Source organism: Rhinolophus sinicus, chromosome 18, assembly GCF_057876585.1.
Source record: "Rhinolophus sinicus isolate RSI-liver-muscle chromosome 18, RSI-T2T, whole genome shotgun sequence".
Taxonomy (NCBI): domain Eukaryota; kingdom Metazoa; phylum Chordata; class Mammalia; order Chiroptera; family Rhinolophidae; genus Rhinolophus; species Rhinolophus sinicus.
The window spans coordinates 32,002,864-32,025,398 of NC_142518.1; the positions used below are offsets into that span (position 1 = coordinate 32,002,864).

At 36.9% G+C, this 22,535-nt stretch overlaps 1 protein-coding gene across 14 annotated transcripts in view; it reads right to left on the reverse strand.

Moving 5' to 3' along the window:
* The window catches only part of CASK (calcium/calmodulin dependent serine protein kinase), a 361,531-nt gene that overhangs the window by 275,944 nt on the left and 63,052 nt on the right, over window positions 1-22,535 (reverse strand). For 7 of the 14 annotated variants that reach the window (XM_019747875.3, XM_019747874.3, XM_019747869.3 and 4 more), the window contains exon 2: window positions 14,435-14,547. In XM_019747875.3, the coding sequence (XP_019603434.1) occupies window positions 14,435-14,547 (113 nt within the window). Of the gene's footprint in view, window positions 1-14,416; window positions 14,548-22,535 lie in introns of all 14 variants that reach the window. The other 7 variants (XM_088795131.1, XM_088795134.1, XM_088795133.1 and 4 more) reach the window with 1 other exon arrangement.

Here is a 22,535-nt window from a genome sequence, read left to right on the forward strand (position 1 = left end):
CCAATATCTCTGATGAATACAGATGCAAAAATCCTAAACAAAATTCTAGCAAATCGAACACAACAATGCATTAAAAAGATTATTCATCGCAACCAAGTGGGGTTCATCCCTGGGGCACAAGGATCGTTCAACATCTGCAAATCCATCAATGTGATACATCACATAAACAAAATAAAAGACAAAAAGCATATGATTATGTCAATTGATGCAGAAAAAGCATTTGACAAGATACAACATCCATTTATGATTAAAACACTTAATATAATAGGTATAGAAGGAAAATACCTTAACATAATAAAGGCCATATATGATATAACCTCAGCTAATCTCATAATTAATGGTGAAAAACTGAAGCCCTTTGCTCTACGTTCAGGAACACGACAGGGCTGTCCCCTATCACCTCTGCTTTCAACATAGTGTTAGAAATCCTTGCCAGAGCAATCAGGCAAGAGAAAGAAATAAAAGGCATCCAAATTGGGAATGAAGAAGTTAAATTATCACTCTTTGCAGATGACATGATGCTATATTTAGAAAACCCTAAAGACTCCACCAAAAAGCTATGAGAAACAATTACAAATAGAATTGCCGTATGACCCAGCAATCCCTCTCCTGGGTATCTACCCAAAAAATCTGAAAACATTTAGAGATAAAGACATGTGTGCTCCAATGTTCATTGCAGCTTTGTTTACGGTGGCCAAGACATGGAAACAACCAAAATGTCCTTCGATAGATGAATGGATAAAGAAGTTGTGGTATATATACACAATGGAATACTATTCGGCGGTAAGAAAAGATGATATAGGAACATTTGTGACAACATGGATGGATCTTGAGAGTGTAATGCTAAGCGAAATAAGTCAGACAGAGAAAGCAGAGAACCATATGATATCCCCCTTTTTTTTTTACTTTATTGGGGTGAAAATTGTTAGTAAAATTACATAGATTTCAGGTGTACAATTCCGTATTACATCATCTATAAATCCCATTGAGTGTTCACCACCCAGAGTCAGTTCTCCTTCCATCAGCATATATTTGATCCCCCTTACCCTCATCTCCCACCCACCAACCCCCTTTCCCTCTGGTAACCACTAAACTATTGTCTGTGTCTATGAGTTTCTGTGTCTCATTTGTTTGCCTTGTTCTTTTGTTGTTTTTGGTTTATATACCACATATCAGTGAAATCATATGGTTCTCTGCTTTTTCTGTCTGACTTATTTCGCTCAGCATTACACTCTCAAGATCCATCCATGGTGTCACAAATGTTCCTATATCATCTTTTCTTACCGCCCAATAGTATTCCATTGTGTATATATACCACAACTTCTTTATCCATTCATCTATCGAAGGACATTTTGGTTGTTTCCATGTCTTGGTGACTGTAAACAAAGATGCAATGAACATTGGAGCACACGTGTTTTTATGTATAAATGTTTTCAGATCTTTTGGGTAGATACCCAGGAGAGGGATTGCTGGGTCATATGGTAATTCTATTCGTAATTTTTTGAGGAACTTCCACACTGCCTTCCATAATGGCTGCCAATGTGTACTTCTTAATTCTTCCCCTTTTCCAATCACTCTGTATCCCCCTCCTGTCTGGCAACCATCAAAACGTTCTCTGTATCTATGAATTTGTTTCTGTTTAGTTTGTTTCTTTATATTGTTTTGTAGATTCCACATATTAGCAAAATCACATTGCATCTGTCTTTCTCTGTCTGACATACTCCACTCAGCACAATACCCTCCATGTCCTTCCATGCCACTGCAGATGGCAAGAACCCATTCCTGGCTGAGCAAGATTCCACTGTATATATGTACCACCTACTCCTTATCCACTCATCCATCAACAGACACCCAGGCTGAGTCTGCATCTTGTTCATTGTAAACAATGCTGCAATAAACACATGGATGCACACATCCCCTTGAAGTAGCATTTTCGGTTTCTTTGGATAAATACCCTGATATGGGATTATGAGGTCCTTCTTTGTCTCGTTATAGCCTTTGTTTTAAAGTCTATTTATCTGGTGTAAGTATTGCTACCACAGCACTTTTGTTTTTGTTTTCTTTTGCATTTCCACGAAATATCTTTTTCCCATCCCTTTACTTTAAGTCTGTGTGTCTTTCAATCTGAAGTCTCTTTTAGGCAGCATATGTAAAGGTCTTGTTTTCTTATCCATTCAGCCACCCTATCTTTTGAGTGGAACATTTAATCCATTTACATTTAAAGTAACTGTTGATAGATATGCAGTTATTGCCATTTTATTATTCATATTTTGGTCTTTTTCCTCTTCATCCTAAAGAAATCCCTCTAAGATTCCTTGTAACACTGGTTTGGTAGTGATCAACTCCTTTAGCTTCTTCTTGTTTGGGAAACTCTTTACGTGTCCTTTGATTCTAAATGATAGCTTTGCTGAGTAGAGTAATCTTGGTTGTAGGTCCCTGCTTTTCATCACTTTGAATATTTCCTGCCAATTTCTTCTGGCCTGCAAAGTTTCTGTTGAGAAAATGCTGACAATCGTATGAAAGCTCCCTTGTAAGTAACTAGTTGCCTTTCTCTTGCTGCTTTTAGGATTCTTCGTCTTTAACTTTTGCCACTTTAATTATAATGTGTCTTGCTGTGAGCCTGTTTGAGTTCATCTTGTTTGAGAGTCTCTGTGCTTCCTGGACTTGTATTTCTACTTAATTCGCCAGGTTGGGAAAGTTTTCTGTCATTATTTCTTGAAATATGTTTTCAATCCCTTGCTTTCTCTGTTCTTCTTCTGGTACTCCTATGAGATGCATGTTTTTATGCTTGATGTTGTCCCAGAGGTCTCTTGAACTATCCTCACTTTTTTATTCTTTTTTTTTTAGCTGTTGGAATTGGGTGTTTCCTGCAACCTTGGCTTTCAAATCACTGTTTCGATACTCTGCTTTATCTAGTCTGCTGGTGATTCCTCCTAGTATATTCTTCATTTGTTATTGTATTCTTCAATGCTGAGTGGTTGTTTTTTATGGTTTCTATGTCCTTTTTCATGCTTCCTATCTCTTTTTTGAAGATCTCACTGGGTTCATTTATTCTTCCTCTAAGTTCATTGAGCATCTTTATAACCATTGTTTTGTACTTCCTATCTGCTATGTTTCTTGCCTCTAATTTATTTAGTTCTTTTTCTGGGGTTCTCTCCTGTTCTTTCATTTGGAACATATTTCTTTGTTTTCTCATTTTGGCTGCCTCTCTGTGTTTGTTTCTATGTATTAGGTAGATTTGTTACATCTCCCAGTCTTTACTGGGCGGCCTTATGTACTAGGTGTCCTCGTGGGGTCCTGTAGTGCAGTCTCCCTGGTCACCTGTGCTAGGTGCTCCTCGAATGTCCCTTGTTAAGTGTTTTGTGTGCCCTAACTGATAGTTTCTATTTGGTGAGATATCTCATTCTCATACTTTTTGCCTTAGTTTTTTAGACATGGTTTCCTTTATTTCTTTGAACACATTTAAAATGGCTGATTTAAACTATTTTTCTAATAAGTCCAACACCTGGGACTGTTCAGCAACAGTTATTATTGATTGTTTCCCACCCCCGAACCCCCACTAATGAGCCACTATTTCTTCTTTATTTGCATATCATATAACTTTCTCTTGAAGACTAGATATTTTAAATAATGTGTCAACTCTGGAAATCAGAATTCTGCTCCTCCAGGATTTGTTGTTATTTCTTGTTGTTTATTTTTGTTCCTGTGTACTTTTTTAGTGAGATTTTGGGACCAATTGTTAAAGTATGAATCCTTTGTTGTTTGTGGCCACTAATTCTCTGCTTGGTTAGCTTAGTCTTAGTTCATGGGCTCTATGTGTGTAGCACACCTTCAAGTCTAAGTTAGGGAGTTGACAACGCTGCCTTAGCATTCAATTCCTGGTTGCACAGCCTGAAGGTCAGCCAGAGTTGACTGCTTAAGGTCTTTCATGTTTTTTATGAGCATGTATACAATCCTACACATGTGCATTTGCTTTCTTGATTCCCGTAAGTACGTTGTAGCTTTTCAGGGTCCCTATAAACACCTCATTACCCAGCTTTTATTTTTAAACTTCTCAGTTAGCTTTTTGTTTGCCCCAATTGTTATCTACTGCCTCAGCTGTGAAGTAAAATAACAGCCTCTAAAAATTTTCAACAAATTCCCTTGGAATAAAGGTTTTTTTTCATCAGGTAATTTCAAGTCAGGCCAAATAAAGACTAGCCTTGCAAGTGGATGTCTTCTAGGAAGCTACCAGAAAAGTCAAATAATGACATGAGGCTTTGAAGGAGTTCCATCTCTGTTCTGCCTTCTCTGGAGGCAGCCATGCTCCAGGTTTTCACCATGATTGTGACCTGTCCGTTTTCAAGGTTACTGTGGAGCTGGGGAGAGGGGAATGGGAATGGGCTAAGTTAAAATGCCACAAAGCTCACTGTTCTTACTGATAATCAGCTTTCTTTCTTGAATAAATTCTTCTTGGATAGCTGCCTTTGGTTAATTTCTAGGGTTCTGAAAAAGTTGATTATGACAATTTTTGCCAGTTTTCCCCTTGTTTTTATGGAGATGAGAACTGTTGAAGGCCCTTACTCTTCCAATTTTGCTGACATCATCTGCTATCTGGGACCTTCAGAATGAGCTATTCTTGGAGACTAAGCAAACTGGAACATAATTTATATTCTTTCTAGAAGACAATTTATATTCCAAAATAAAAACTGTCATTTTTGAAATTTTAAAATTAAGACTTGAGTAAAGAATTGAGTCCCTTCAAGATCTCAGAAGTCTGTCAATTCAGTTTCCATCTCTATACATTTTCCTTAAATTTCCTTATAACAATTTGTCTGAATTAATTTTGATACCTATTTTTAAAACAAAAAAGTCAAATTTAATTAGTGGCTCAGCAGAGTAAGAGATAAAATGTGTTTAATTAAAAGTTTAAGATAATAGTCAAGGAATTTCATTAATGGGAGTTGTGTATGTAAGTACAAAAATATCCCCCAATCAGAAATAATATCCTAATATAAATCAACCACATTTCATTTCATAGACACTTATTCATTTCATGTTTGTAAGCATCAATTTCACTTTTTCATACATGTGAAAAATGTAGTTCTCCACCAGTTAGGAGTAATACACCTTTGTAGGAATTTGACAAAAGCTATAGACCCTCTTCCTGGAAAAATGAACATACATATATAATTCTGCTTATAACTTAAGGGGTTCTTCGATATTCTGCAATCTGTAAGAACCCCTATTGAACAAAGAATTATGATTTTAATGGGAAAAATAGAGAACAGGTATTTAAATAATTACAACATCTCTTCAGTAGAGCAATGGGAATTTAAAATACAAAAACATATATAAGTGGTCTCCAACTAATGTAGACATTCCATTTCAAAAGCTAATTTGCACATTGTGTATTTAGAATTTATTACATGTTTTTCTTAAAAAACCAATGTTAGAAGCAATGGTTGGAGACTGTTAAACTGTAAGTCTCTTAAGGGTAGGTGCTTTTTATTTGTCTTTGTATTATAATGACCTATCCAAATAAACAGGATATTTTAGGCTCCCAAGTGACCCTTTACAAAACTTATTTTAGTCAATAATGTATTTAAATGGAAATGCACTAAGAAAACAAGAAAAAATATTGAGGCAATGACAAAGATCAAATAAACCACAAAGACAAAGGTAAAATGAAAAATAGGAGAAGGAAAGAATATAGAATAAAATAGATTTTAAACTATCTTTTGATTGAGACACAGTCTTAATTAGAATAGAATGTAATGGTAAATACAATTATTTCTAGATATTCCTATTTGAACTTATATATTCGTTTTTGCTGTGTTAAATTTCACTTTAAAATATGTTTCTTCATGATATAGTATCGCCTATGCTTAGCCATGAGGGAGGTCATTTTTGGACCCTAGCAATTTGTAAATGGACTGGAAGGGCAAAGGGGATAAAATGTTTTGCCTGTAGTGACTAGAAAAGAGTTGAAAGAAGTTGGGAGTGGGAGACACTGTTCAAAGAGGTTTTATATAATGAAATAATTTATTATCTTATATATAATATATCTTATATTAAATGTGTCCAAATTAGAATAAAGTAGTGTGAACATGAGTAGTGGAAGATATGGTAACTCCATTACAAAAAAATAAAAAAGGAAAGAAAGAAAAGATAGAGATATTTTGATTCTACTTCTTGGTTATTATGAGTCATTATGTTAAACAAGAAGGGGAAGCTACATTTTGGTGCCATAAATATCAAGGACCAATTGCACGTTTTCGTTTGAATAACACTGAACTCTGATGAAAATCAGACAAAGTCATGAGTAATATACAGAAGTCAACTGGAAATCATTTAATATCTATAGGTTGTGGCCCTACCACACAGGATCAATGGAAAAACCTGGCCTTGTCTTCGGAACAGGACTTGAAGACATTTATATAGTCACATTAATGAAGGAGCAAGCTATAATTTCCCATATATTATACTAGGTAAAGATAAGATTTAAATTAAGAGACGTGGACTACATGCCAATCCCTTCTTTTTTTGTCTTGTTCTTTTGTTGTTCTTGGTTTATATACCACATATCAGTGAAATCACATGGTTCTCTGCTTTTTCTGTCTGACTTGTTTCACTCAGCATTACTCTCTCAAGATCCATCCATGTTGTCACAAATGTTCCTATATCATCTTTTCTTACTGCCGAATAGTATTCCATTGTGTATATATACCACAACTTCTTTATCCATTCATCTATCGAAGGACATTTTGGTTGTTTCCATGTCTTGGCCACCGTAAACAAAGCTGCAATGAACATTGGAGCACACGTGTCTTTATCTCTAAATGTTTTCAGATTTTTTGGGTAGATACCCAGAAGAGGGATTGCTGGGTCATATGGCAATTCTATTCGTAATTCTTTGAGAAACCTCCACACTGCCTTCCATAACGGCTGCACCAGTCTGCATTCCCACCAACAGTGTATGAGGGTTCCTTTTTCTCCACAGCCTCTCCAACACTTGTTACTATTTGTCTTGTTGATGATGGCCATTCTGACTGGGGTGAGGTGATATCTCATTGTGGTTTTGATTTGCATTTCTCTGATGATTAGTGATGTTGAGCATTTTTTCATATGTCTATTTGCCATTTGTATGTCCTCTTTGGAGAAATGTCTCTTCAAGTCCTCTGCCCATTTTTCAATTGGGTTGTTTGTCTTTTTGTTGTTGAGTTGCATGAGTTCCTTGTATATTCTGGATACTAGCCCCTTATCGGAGGCACTGTTTGCAAAAATCTTCTCCCATTCAGTTGGTGGCCTCTTTATTTTGTCAATGGTTTCTTTTGCTGTGCAGAAGCTTTTAAGTTTCATATAGTCCCATTTGTTTATTTTAGCTTTTACTTCCATTGCCTTTGGAGTCAAGTTCATAAAATGCTCTTTGAACCCAAGGTCCATAAGTTTAGTACCTATGTTTTCTTCTATGCAGTTTATTGTGTCAGGTCTTATGCTTAAGTCTTTGATCCATTTTGAATTAACTTTGGTACATGGTGACAAATAGCAGTCCAGTTTCATTCTTTTGCACGTGGCTATCCAATTCTCCCAGCACCATTTATTGAAGAGGCTGTCTTTGCTCCATTGTATGTTTTTAGCTTCTTTGTCAAAAATTATCTGTCCATATTTATGTGGTTTTATTTCTGGGTTCTCAATTCTATTCCATTGGTCTATGTGTCTGTTTTTCTGCCAATACCATGCTGTTTTGATTATTGTTGCCCTGTAGTACAAGCCAAAGTCAGGAAGTGTGATACCTCCATTATTGTTCTTTTTCCTTAAGATTGCTTTGGCTATTCGGGGTCTTTTGTGGTTCCAAACAAATCTGATGATTTTTTGTTCTATTTCTTTAAAATATGCCATTGGGATTTTGATGGGGATTGCATTGAATCTGTATATTGCTTTGGGTAATATGGCCATTTTAACTATGTTGATTCTTCCAATCCATGAGCACGGAATGTCTTTCCATTTCTTTGTGTCTTCTTCAATTTCTTTCAAAAATGTCTTATAGTTTTCAGCATATAGGTCTTTCACATCCTTGGTTAAGTTTATTCCTAGGTATTTTATTCTTTTTGCTGCAATTGCAAAAGGAATTGTTTTTTGTATTTCTTTTTCTGAGATTGCATTGTTAGTATATAGGAAGGCAATGGACTTTTGTGCGTTGATTTTGTAGCCAGCAACTTTACTGTATTCGTTGATTGTTTCTAATAGCTTTTTGGTGGAGTCTTTAGGGTTTTCTATATATAGCATCATGTCATCTGCAAAGAGTGATAATTTAACTTCTTCATTCCCAATTTGGATGCCTTTTATTTCTTTCTCTTGCCTGATTGCTCTGGCAAGGACTTCCAACACTATGTTGAAAAGCAGAGGTGATAGGGGACATCCCTGTCGTGTTCCTGAACGTAGAGCAAAGGGCTTCAGTTTTTCTCCATTAATTATGAGATTAGCAGAGGGCTTGTCATATATGGCCTTTATTATGTTAAGGTATTTTCCTTCTATACCCATTTTGTTAAGTGTTTTAATCATAAATGGATGTTGTATCTTGTCAAATGCTTTTTCTGCATCAATTGATATAATCATATGATTTTTGTCCTTTATTTTGTTTATGTGATGTATCACATTGATGGATTTGCGTATGTTGAACCATCCTTGTGCCCCGGGGATGAACCCCACTTGGTCGTGATGAATAATCTTTTTAATGCATTGTTGTATTCGATTTGCTAGAATTTTATTTAGGATTTTTGCATCGGTATTCATTAGAGATATTGGTCTGTAGTTTTCTTTTTTTGTGCTGTCCTTACCAGGTTTTGGTATCAGGGTAATGTTGGCCTCATAAAATGAGTTAGGGAGTACTGTCTCTTCTTCAATTTTTTGGAAGAGTTTGTGCAGAATTGGTATTAGATCCTCTTTGAAGGTTTGGTAGAATTCACTAGTGAAGCCATCTGGTCCCGGACTTTTGCTTTTGGGAAGGTTTTGGATGACTGATTCAATTTCGTTACTGGTGATCGGTCTGTTTAGATTTTCCAGTTCTTCATGGTTCAGCCTTGGAAGGCTATATGTTTCTAAGAACTTGTCCATTTCTTCTAGGTTGTTGAATTTGGTGGCATATAGTCCTTCATAGTATTCTTGGATGATCCTTTGTATTTCTGTGGTGGCCGTGATAACTTCCCCTTTTACGTTTCTGATTTTATTAATCAGTGTCTTCTCTCTTTTTATCTTAGTAAGTCTAGCCAAGGGTTTGTCAATTTTGTTAATCTTTTCAAAGAACCAGCTCTTTGTCATATTAATTTTTTCTATTGTCTTTTTGTTCTCTATTTCATTTAGTTCTGCTCTAATTTTTGTTATTTCCTTTCTTCTGCTGACCTTGGGTTTTACTTGTTCTTCTTTTTCTAGTTCTTTAAGGTGTAACATGAGGTTATTTATTTGGGAGTTTTCTTGTTTCTTGAGATAGGCCTGTAATGAGATAAATTTCCCTCTTAAAACTGCTTTCGCTGCATCCCAAAAATTTTGGTAGGATGTATTTTCATTGTCATTTGTTTCAATGTATCTTTTGATCTCTCCTCTAATTTCTTCTTTGACCCAGTCCTTCTTTAAAAGTATGTTGTTTAGTCTCCATGTATTTGTGTTTTTTCCCGCTTTCTTTTTACAGTTGATATCCAATTTCAAAGCCTTGTGATCAGAGAATATGCATGGTATGATTTCAATCTTCTTAAATTTGTTGAGACTGATTTTATGTCCCAATATATGGTCTATCCTTGAGAATGTTCCATGTACACTAGAAAAGAATGTATAGTCTGATGTTTTAGGATGAAGTGCTCTATAAATGTCAATTATGTCCATTTCATCTAATGTGTCATTTAGGGCTACTATTTCGTTATTTATTTTCTGTTTGGATGATCTAGCCATAGCTGTCAATGATGTATTTAAGTCCCCTAGTATAATTGTGTTTTGGTCAATTTCTCCCTTTAGTTCTGTTAGAAGTTGCTTGGTGTATTTCGGTGCTCCCTGATTGGGGGCATAAATATTGATGACTGTTATGTCTCCTTGTTGTACAGTCCCCTTCACCATTATGAAATGTCCATCTTTGTCTCTTGTTATCTTTTTCACCTTGAAGTCTGTTTCATCTGATATCATTATGGCTACACCTGATTTTCTCTGAGTACCATTTGCTTGGAGTGTCAATTTCCACCCTTTCACTTTGAGTCTATGCTTGTCCTTGTAGCTGAGATGTGTCTCTTGGAGACAGCATATGGTTGGGTTTAGTTTTTTGATCCAATCTGCTACTCTGTGCCTTTTTATTGGTGAGTTCAGTCCATTTACATTTAGAGTAATTATTGATATGTGAGGATTTCCTGTCATTCTATCCTTAGTTTTCTGGTAAGGTTGTGTCTCCATTGTTTCTTTGCCTCTTTGTTGTTGTCTATTATTTCTGTGTGGTGGTATTCTATGATGTTTCCCTCTGTTTCTTTTTTTATTTCAGTATGTATTTCAATTCTGGATTTATTTTGAGTGGTTACCCTTAAGTTTATGTAAAAGAAAGTTTGATATTTAGAGTATTCCATTTTCTTCAGCACGCTTACTTTCTCCATTCCCATATTCTGGTTCAGGCCTTTACTCTCCCCCTTTTTGAGTTTTGTTTGCCACAAATTGTCCCTGTTGATGGTGGTCGAATGGCCTCCTTTAGTATTTCTTGTAGTGCAGGTCGTGTATCAGAAAATTCCCTCAGCTTCTGTATGTCTGGAAAGGTCTTTATTCCTCCTTCATATCTAAAGGATAGCTTTGCTGGATATATTATTCTTGACTCATGGTTTCTCTCTTTCAATAGTGTGAATATTTGGTTCCACTCCCTCCTGGCTTGTAGAGTTTCTGCTGAGAAATCTGATGATAATCTAATGGGCTTTCCTTTGTAAGTTAGTTACCGTCTTCTTTTCCCTGGCTGCCTTGAGGATTCTTTCTTTGTCGTTGATTTTAGACAGCTTCAATACAATGTGCCTTGGAGAAGGTCTGTTGGGATTGAGGTAACTAGGTGTTCTATTTGCTTCTTGGATTCGAGGGTCCAGTTCTGTCCACAAATTTGGGAAGTTCTCATCGACAATTTGTTTGAATATATTCTCTGTTCCCTTCTCTCTTTCTTCTCCTTCTGGTATACCCATTATTCTTATATTGCTCTTTCTGATGGAGTCAGACAGTTCTTGTAGAGTTCTTTCATTTCTTTTAAGTCTCAAGTCTCTTTCTTCTTCAATTTGTGTCATTTCCAGGTTTCTATCTTCGATGTCACTGATTCTTTGCTCCATCTGGTCAACTCTACTACCTAAGCTGGTTATTTCATTCTTAATTTCTTCTATTGAGTTCTTAATCTCCAGAAATTCTATTTGGTTCTTTTTTAAGATTTCAATCTCTTTCGTAAAATGTTCATGCTGTTCTTTGATTGAGTTTCTGAGTTCCTTTAACTGCCTATCTGTGTTTTCTTGTATCTCGTTGAGTTTTTTTTCAGAACTGCAATCCTGAATTCTCTGTCATTTAAGTCACATATTTCTGTATCTTTAAGTGCCTTCTCTGGAGACTCCTCACTCTCTTTCTGAGCTATCTTGTTGCCTTGGTTATTCATGGCGATCACTGGTTTACTATTTCTCTTCCTAGACATCTACAGGAGTGACTTCTGCAACAGGTTGATAGAAAGCGGTCTTTCTTTTGTTTGCCAGTACTTGTTGGTAGAATGTTTTATTATTTCTCCAACTGCAACTTATTTTTCTTCTCCCACACAGTAGTGCTATGTTTTCTCTGCACTATTCCAACTTCTCACGCAATGGGGGGATTCCCTGGGAGACGGGCTTCTCCTCTGTTAATAGTTCGTCTAGGTCACAGGGCGCAGTGTCCCGGTGGGTATGCGGAGAGCTTTTGATGTTCGAAAGCTCTTCCAGCTGCTGATTCAGAGCCCGTATATTTCAGCAGTTCTGTTTACTCCTGCAGGGATCCGCCCAGATAGGTGGGGTCAGGGGCGGGGTGAGTTGTGAGAGGTGGCCCAGAGCAATGGCGGCGACCACCACCACAGCCGGTCCTGCTTCCACTGCTCTCTCCCCTTTGCTGGAACTAGTTGGGCTGTGAATTTGTGTTTGCGGTCCACAGATCTCAAAACAGCAAATTTTCTGTTGTTTTGATCTGACACTGCTACTGTTTCGCTTCTAGCACCGGGCAGGTGGGGGCGGGGCGAGCTCTGGGAGGGTAGGGAGGGGGCGGCTAGTCTCAGTGCCTAAGGCTCCGTTCTCTGTTCGGCAGTGCGGGCTTAAACCACCGTTTTCAGCCTTTTTCCCTCAGTCTTTTCTCCGAGGTCTCTGCCGTGAGCGTTGGGTTCAGCCGTGTTATATGCTGTCCCCTCAGCCCTGTGGAGCCCTGGCGGAGCCCTAGCAGTCCGATCTCCCGCAGCTGCGGTAGTTCCGGGAAGCAGCGAGCTCGGCACACTGAGCTAGGTCTGCGTCCTGCGCCCGCGCGGTTCCGTCTCTGCGCGCTTCTCCCTTTCCTCCTCCCTCCACTCGCGCGAATCTCCCACCTGTAGGTGATATCAGTCGGTAGTGGGCCTCTTCGTGTTGCTTGTCTGCTGTGCAGGGAGTCCTTTGTGGAGTTTTTGTTGTTCGATTCTTTGTAAATTCCAGGGGAGCTTTACAGAGGCTCACCTCACTCCGCCATTTTTCCGGAAGTCTCCAATCCCTTCTTTTTTTTCCTTCTAAGTTTGGTGTTTGACTCTCTGACTAGGTAACAATCAAAACAGGTTCAGACCGGCAGTCTGGGTCTATAGCTCCAGAGAACCCTTGCTGAAGAAATCTATCAATAAACAACCTCAGGCGGCTGAGAAAGTAATTAATTGTCTCTCTGAGAATTCTCTTTAGCCTGGAGAGATTCAAAATTAGGTATAATGCTGAACTAAATCAATGTAATATAGGTATATTGAGTAATTGATTTAGACATGATTTTAAACTAGAATCTTACTAAGTTCATCAACAATATCAGAACATTTAAGAGAAATAAAGATTAAAAACATCTATAAGTTTAATAAATTAGGTATATGCAAAATTATCTCAATACTGAAGATTTTATTTATTAGTTGACAACTGAGGTATAGAAAATCAAATACAGCATAATAAACTTAAATGTAGTTAAAAAGTTTTAAGAAACATAATTTAGTTGTAAAAATCTGCTTAGACGTAAATTTTAAATTCTGCTAAATTTATAAAATAGTTTTTATGCAAAAGTAATAATAGCCAATTCCAGAATATGAAACCATAAAATATAAAATCTCTAAATCTAACCATAAGATTTTAAAGATTAGGGCACTAAAAAAAATCAATTAGTGATTCTTTATGAGTAACAACCTCCAAGAATCTTTTATAATCATATATGAATAATAATTCAAAGGGTTATAAAAGTATTTAAAAGTAACGATCCTGAAAAAAGATCTGCAGGAACAGATCAACTTGGAGCTCATACTATGTGGACTTCTACTTCCCAAAGTAAGATAACTGGTTAAAATATAAATAGGCTAGTCTGCTTTAGCTTCCCCAATTTAAACTATTGACTGCATGGCTCTTGGGATTAAAAAGGAAAGGACTAAAGCAGGATATGTCTTCTACTGGACTGTGAAAAAGCCTAAAGTTAGAAGACAGGCTAATTAGAAAAATTAATATAATAATTGTGCCATGTGAAGTGTGAGCATATGTGAATCATGGCTCTATGAAACTATGGGCTTAAAAACTGTAAAAAGTAAATAACTAATATGATTACATACTGTTTATAAATATTGATACATAAATATTATCACCCATATCAATGTTTTGAAACAAAATTTTAAGTCCTGCAAGTCCTAACAGTACAAATCTTTCAAATTTTCACATATACACCATAAGTGACTTACGCGAAAGCCAAATGTGATATACGAGTCTTTCAAAGCCAAACGTGATATATGAATATGAGTCTTTCAGTTCTACTAGATCATATTCCTAAAGGTAGTAAGTTAGGTACCTGAAGAAAATTCATCTTAGTATCTTTTGATTCTACAATTATCATATCTTTGCCATTATTTCCCCTCCCACACTTCTCATCCCATGTCCCATACCACAGGACTCAAAATTAGACTCTAAAAAAATCTATGGTCTGATTTCACTTTCTACCTAGTCAAAAAACATAGGCCTATAAGCAATCCTAGATGACTTTATAACCCTATAAATCACTCTGGCTATCTTTCAAATACTATGTTCTAGAATTCTGACAAACCAGAATGGAGTTTAAACTGTCTCCACCCACTTCCCACTACATTTGCACCCTCCGCTTCCCCACCCCCCAGATGAAGGTTAGGTTGATAAATGGATTTGGGAGATGAAATAAAGCCAGACATCAAATAACTTACTTGAAATCCATCTCTTACCTTCTGTACTTAACCCTGGACTTGATGTGAACTTGGCTACATCAACAATTTTTACAGCAAATTGTTGCCCAGTTTCCCTGTTGATACATCGTCGTACAACACTGAAGGGACCCCTAAAAAAAAAAAAGCCAAGTTTAATTCATTGATTTTATTAAGTTTCCATTTCCCTTCAACATGTTACTAATATTTTTCACTGTCTACTTTAGCTATAGCTTTCAAATCAAATTTAAGTAATGTAATTCTGAACATATTTTTCTATAATTCATAATTTAAAGTTATTAAAAAAGAAAAACAGAAAACAAATTTGCATTTTAAAATCACTTTTAAAAATTCTAAATAGTATTCTTATATTCAAGGCAAATAATCTTTATAATATTCTATCTATATTATGAACATCTTATCAGACTTCTAAAAACATTGTTAAATTTATTTTTGTGGCCCATGCGGGGATCGAACCGGCAACCTTGGTGCTATTATTACTAGCACCATGCTCTAACCAACTAAGCTAACCGACCACATGAACATCTTAAATAAAAGAAGCTGTCAATCATTGGCAATATACATGGCTTTTATATTTTGAACTAGAAACTTAAGTTATTCTTGACCACTTCCTCTTATTGCACCCACCACTTTTCTAATCTTCACTAACAAGTCCTATTTAGTTTATCTCAAATATCTCTTAATCCTGTCCACTTCTCTCCATGGCTCACACCTTAATCTAAGCTACTACCATTTTCTACCTGATCTGAAAAATTTGTTTCTCCTATTCATTCTTGCAGTGATGTTTTAAAAATGAAAATCTGGCACTATGTTTCTGCTTAAAATCCCAGAGAGAGACGGTATGTGCAATACATATATTTAATCAAGAACTAAAATATATAAATCATTCCTAAGTAAAATAAAAGAAAATGTGCTTTAATAAAATCTGGGCAAAACACCTGAATAGGCACTTGACAAAGAGAAAGTCCTGCATGATTTGGTCTCTAACAAGCTCTTCAGTCCCACGAGAAGTCACAGAGAAATCCTTCATCCTCCTCAAACTTCAAATCAGAATTGTTCTAAACTGCCATAGGAAAGGAAGTAATTTCTACCAGCAAAGCACCACTGGTCCAGTCAATTGCTTACCCAGTCCTCTCCTCAATCTGAACTGGTGGCTCTCAATACAGGCCACACAATTGAATTAACTAGGATGACTGGCAAAACACCAATGCTCAGGCCCAGGCATTAAATCGCACATATTTGCATACATGCACACACTGTTCCTTGTGATTAATAGTTATCAAATAAGTATCTAAAGATAAAAAAATAGATTTGTTCATGCTTGAACAGACTACTGAACAATATAGAATGCAATACCAATGTATTACAGTAGTTTATTTGAAGGCTAGTATGGTTTAAGGCACTAAATACACACATGTATGTGTACACCTGTGTGTATTTTCCCCCTCCTCAGGAAAAGAACAGAATGAAACAAAACATTTGCTTTTACAGGTAAAAACAGTACACCTAGATACGTGTTGTCAAACAGCAGATAGAGCAGGTTCTCCATTTATACTAGGATACTTATGATACTGCTTGTCTTAAAGTATAAGTTTGTCCTTTTTCTTTCAACTAGAGGACAAGCAAAAGAATATAATCTAACCCAGACTTAAACATTTCTCTGAGGTCACATAAATTAGTTGATTTCACCATGCCATCATCAGGACATCAATTACACCAGAGCTTCAAATCTCTTCTCCTGAAGCAACCTAACAAAGCTAAATCGGAACGAAAAGAAATGGGAATAATATACCTTTCAGAACTCTATAGAAAGAGGACCTTTTTGATAATCACTCAAAACTATTCAAAGATTTTTCTCTGTGAGAAAACAATATAACAAAGTGAGACAGGACTCCCACAAATGTTTTCACTCTCAATCTGGGAGGTCTTACTTGTGATCACTTATCCTAACAATAGCAATTTCAAGAAAAGCTTAACAGTTTTTGGTTTTTGTCCACACATAAACCCTCGGGACTCTGTATACACTTGTATAGTATGCTTCAATTCACCCCATCTTTTTGGAAACTTTCCAAGATCTGTATGTGGGATTATTTGTGGTCAATCGAGTCAATTTTTTACTTTTTCCTGTTTGAACAAAGGTGAGGAAGAAAGCATAGCTTTTCCCTCCACCCTTTTAATAATAGTAAAGTGAAGAAAGCCAGGGATAAGGGAGTGAAAAGGGATAAGGGAGTGAAAAGGGAATACTAAGACAAAAAAAAAAAACACCCACCAGAAACATATTTAAATCTGGGAATAAAAATAGAATCAAAGCCTCAATTCTTTAGGCTAATTTTATAATGTGAGGCAAAGAAAATGAGGTTAGCTATGAATTATTGATGACCCAAAGAGAGGTCACAGGGAAAGCATTTTCAAGAGTCTTCGGTCCTTCAATGACAGCCAGGGGGTTAGCAAAGGTGAACCAAATTTAGTACACTAAAAAGACACTGAAATATACTTTAAGTTTTTGTATGATTCAATCCATCAACTAGAAACTCAATGGAAACTGATAAACATTTAAATGAGTATATAGTGTCTACAATTTTAGCAGGACTCGGTTTAAGGAGCAGTAAAAATTCAGAAGGCCCAAGTTTCAGTCTCGCCTAAACTTCTTTTCGCAGCTGACATTTCATGCTTAAATTCTTTAGTCTGTGGTACCATCAGTTCTTGAGTATTTATGTGGGGGGAAGTATTGATAGAGATAGTTGTAAGCCATCATGATAAACTACTATCTTTCTCATGTTTCCAAAAATTCTGGCCAAGGTATTAATCAAAATGGAATAAGATAATTGATGGCTTTTCAGATTTTATGAAATATATGTTCTTTATTCAACTCTTTAAGAATACCGAATATTGACTATGATTGTGACAGAAGTTTCTACTTGAGGTGGCTGCTTGCAGAATTCTGTTTTTAAGTAAAAGGTCAATTAAACCCAAAATATGTTACAAGTGAATAGAGCTATAACACCTCTAAGGTTTTGAAAAGAATGCAGCTTTGTCTTTATTCAGACACAGAGTAATCTGTAGTTTTCATTTATATGAAGGAAGGTTAGGTCTCGGAAATGAACAATTCTGAGACCAAAAGTAAATATATCAAAAAGGTGACTAGGATTAAAAAAAAAAATTATCCTAGAATGCAGTATGTTGGTTTCCAGGTAACAGGATAGATATAGCACAATGCATCTAATTTATTTTCCTCCCCAAATCCCACTAAAACAATACCAAGGCATTAAATTTTCTTTTTTAAGGACTAGGAGAATGAGAGGCAACAATAGTAATAATCAAATTGGTGAAGTAAAAAGGCAGATGGAGTAACGGTAACTGGCTTACCATACCTGGGAAAGCTGAACTGTAAAGAGAAAAGAAGGAAAGTTCAGAACTAAACCCATTTACACTACAGACTCCTCAAGAAACATTTGAACAGGTAGCAGTAGATAACTCTGGAACTAGAGGGAGAGGGTGGGGCTAAAACAACAAGGTTTGAATGAAATCTATTAGAGAAGCAGTTAGAGTCCTAGAGCCCCTCCTTACCCCATGCCGCTGGGTAACTGCCCCACCCTCAGCCTCACAGAGGTCCATTCTCTAGAGAGGGTAAAACATTGGGTCTTAGAATAGTGACACAAAGCAGTTGAAGAACTGGGTACTATATGGAAAGCAAGGGGATTATGTGATCACATACAAAATGAATGCAGACAGTCCCAGCCCCTTTCCCCTTTAATAGGGGGGAATATTAGAAGCTAGATCTTTATCTTTCAGGCAGGAGAGGAAAGATATTCTATTGAATATCCAACCATCCCAGAAGCAAAGACCTAAAGACAATGACAGGAAGTTCTTCAAATTGTTCAACCAGATTATCCTCACTTGAAACCCAAAGTCAGCAAGTTCTGCCTGCAAGTTCAGAGCTCTCAGTCTGCTTTCAGTTCCTGTACTGCAGCTTTTCAATCTTGGCACTAGTGACATTTTGGGCTAGATAGTGCTTTGTTGTGTGAGGATGTCCTGTGCTTTGTAGGATGCTTAACAGCAGCCCTAGCCTCTACCTGCTAGATGCCAGTAGTACTCCCTCACCCAGTTCTGACAAGCAAAAATATCTCCAGACATTATCAAATGTCCCCTGGGAGGCAAAAGTGGCCTGATCAAGAAGGACTGTCCTATTCCCAATCATGAGTAGACAGCCAAACTCCCGAAGACATCTGGAGGTTTCCAATTTGGAAGACAGAGAGCAAAACAGCAACTAAGAGCAACTTAGAGAAAACAAACAAGAAGAAAACTTCAAACTACCATTAATATCCTTAGAAAGATACTATAACTATGAAACCAAACCAGAACTTTCAGAAAACAAAACAAAAAAGGCTTTTGAAAAATGAAGACATGAAGAAATTTAAAACTCAATAGAAAGGCTGGCAGATAAAGTTGAGGAAATTTCCCAGAAAGTAGAGCAAAAGAACAAAGAAAATGGAGGGAAGGAATTCAAAGGAACAAAGTAAATGGAGGGAAGGAATTAAAAGGAATAATCTAACAAAATTTCCCAGAATTTAGATCCTGAGTTGCCCAAATTGAAAGGACCCACCAAATACTCAGCAAAATAGATAACAGACCCATGTCTAAACATGCCACTGTGAAATTTAAGAACACTGTGGGCCAGAAGATTTTCAAATTTCCAGAAGTTGGGGTAAGGGTGCTCTGGGAGGGGAGGATGATATTGTTCACACACAATGGATCAGGGACCAGAAGGGCTTCCAATCTCTCAATGGCAATACTAGAGAAGCAAGAAGACACTAGAGCAACACCTTTAGAACCATGAAGGAAAATTCTTTCTAACCTTTAATTCTACATCCAGCAGAAAAATCAATAATCATAAAGACATTTGCAGACCTGAAAGAGCTCAAACATAGTTTCTGAAGAAATTATAGGATGTATTGGCCAAAACAAGAGAGTAGACCAGTAAATGGGATTACAAGGGACAGCAAATAGGAGATCCCACACAGAAGACACATAAAAGGAACCCTTGGGAGTACAAGGAAGGGAGACCTCAGGCTGACAGCGATCTATCGGGCAGAGGTTAACCAGCCTAGACTGAGAGCTGCCCCAGATTCCCACACTGGTCACCTTTTTAACCTGAAAACAGAAGGACCAGGTGAGCCAGGACCAGGTTCTTCCGTTTTGTTTTTACTGACCAGGGGCTGATTAGATTCCTGCTCTTCTCTGCAGCCTGGATCAGCAGAGGACTCTCATTTCACTCCACCGCAGTGTTCTCCTTTGGCCTATTCCTGAGAGCTCGGGCAGCCAAAGAGCAGGAAACGCAGAGCAGCGCATGCCCTGGCCGCATTCCTGCTGGACGTTCAATAACCATCCCTGCACTACAGCACCACCATCCCGCCTGTGAAGAGCCCAGTGTCCTGGGATTTACCTGGGGCCTTGCCAACCAACTTCACAGCAGGGGCTCCTATATGCTCTCAGGATACCTGAAGCCAGACTATGAATAAGAGTTTCTGTTCAGGTTCCTTCTCCTGAAAGTCTTCATACAATAGTGGTAATATTGCCCTCTCCTTACACAGTTAAGTTTGCACTTGCTACTCAGTTTTTAAAGAATAAACAATACACTGTTCAGAGATACATACATAGGTGGTAAAGTTATTTTAAAATGTAAAAGGAATGATTACTTCAAAAGCCAGGGTAGTAGTTAGGGGGGGTGGGGTGGGTGGTTGTGATTGGGAAAGGGCACACAGGGGCTTTTAAAGGTACTAGTAATATTCTATTCTCAACATGGATGGTAGACTCATGAGTTTTCATTTTATTATTCTTTAAAATATATACATATATATATAATACATACAAACACACACTTTATACACTCCTCCAATACATCTATTTAACAGTTAAAAATAACATTTTTAATGGCTGACAGGTACATTCCCAAGATCTCACTAATCAAAGGAGGTCTTAAGTTTTATACATATCTGTATAATACAAATTATTTTAAATAACTTGATAAATATAAATAAAAAATGTTTGCATCTCAAACCTAATGAAGTCAACATGAATTATGTAAATGGCAATTTTACATCTGACTGAACTAAATTTAAAATGATACTTTAAGTTGTTACACATAAACTTTGGGGTGACAACTATAATATAAGAGATTTACAAACAAAACACATTATGTCTCAGGAACTTTGATAAATGGGGTGAACTTCTTGTCTAAATCACAGTCCTAAAAGTTTCATTATATTTATAATGAATTGTGCAATGTACCACAACAGATGTAGGAAAACTGAACAAGAACAACCAATTAACAAAAGAAAAGGGGGGGGGTATTGAAGACTAAAAAGAAATTCGCACACACACACACACACACACACACACAACAGAGTTGATATACAGTCAATCCTCATCATTTGCAGATTAAATGTCTGTGAATTCCGTTACTAAAATTTATTTGTAACCCATAATCAATACTCACAGCACTTTCATAGTCATTGGCAGTTGTGTGCAGAGCAGTGAAAAATTTGAGTCACCTGATGTGCCCGTCACCAGCTAACGTTGAACAAGGTGAAACTGCCTACTTGTTTCAGCTCTCCAGCTATAAACAAGTCTCCCTTTTTTGCCATCCATTAATGTATTTTTCGCATTTTGTGCTCTTTGTTGGTGATTTCACTGTTTAAAATGGCCCCCAAGTACTATATCAAACTTAAAAGCTTCTGCACAGCAAAATAAACAATCGACAAAATAAAGAGCCAACCAACTGAATGGGAGAAGATTTTTGCAAACAGTGCCTCCGATAAGGGCTAATATCCAAAATATACAAGGAACTCATGCAACTCAACAACAAAAAACCAAACAACCCAATTTAAAAATGGGCAGAGGACTTGAAGAGACATTTCTCCAAAGAGGACATACAAATGGCAAATAGACATATGAAAAAATGCTCAACATCACTAATCATCAGAGAAACGCAAATCAAAACCACAATGTGATATCACCTCACCCCAGTCAGAATGGCTATTATCAACAAGACAAATAGTAACAAGTGTTGGAGAGGCTGTGGAGAAAAAGGAACCCTCACACACTGTTGGTGGGAATGCAGACTGGTGCAGCCGCTATGGAAGGCAGTGTGGAGTTTCCTCAAAAAATTACGAATAGAATTACCATATGACCCAGCAATCCCTCTCCTGGGTATCTACCCCAAAAATCTGAAAACATTTATCCATAAAGACACATGTGCTCCAATGTTCATTGCAGCTTTATTTACGGTGGCCAAGACATGGAAACAACTAAAATGTCCTTCGATAGATGAATGGATAAAGAAGTTGTGGTATATATACACAATGGAAAACTATTCGGCAGTAAGAAAAGATGAAATAGGACCATTTGTGACAACATGGATGGATCTTGAGATTATTATGATAAGAGAAATAAGTCAGACAGAAAAAGCAGAGAACCTTATGATTTCACTGATATGTGGTATATAAAACAAAAACAACGAAAGATCAAGACAAACAAATGAGAAACAAAAACTCATACACAGACAATAGGTTAGTGGTTACCAGAGGGTAAGGGGGGTGGGGGTAGTAGATGAGGGTAAGGGGGATCAAATATATGGTGATGGAAGAAGAATTGACTCTGGGTGGTGAACACACAATGGGATTTATAGATGATGTAGTACAGAATTGTACACCTGAAATCTATGGAATTTTACTAACAATTGTCACCCCAATAAATTAAAAAAAAAAAAAAAGAGACCTGACAGAAGAATTAAACTCAGTACAATTCCGATTGTTCTTTGAAAATAGAAAGGGGAGGCTTATTTGAAAAAGTTGGCATGGATCTCCAATAGGCTAAGAACACATCTGGCTCAACTGTCAAAGCTGATACTTCAGAGTTTTAAGATTAGCATTTACTAACTCAGTACTTGTAATGGCATAATTAGTACCTCTGTCAAACCTTGATACTTCAGTGAACAGTTTAGTAGACTTTGCTTTAGATTTTATGTAGCACACCATCCTCTGGTCTGAGTCTACATATGATACATTCACCATTTACTACTTGTCTGAGAGGACTGCAGAGC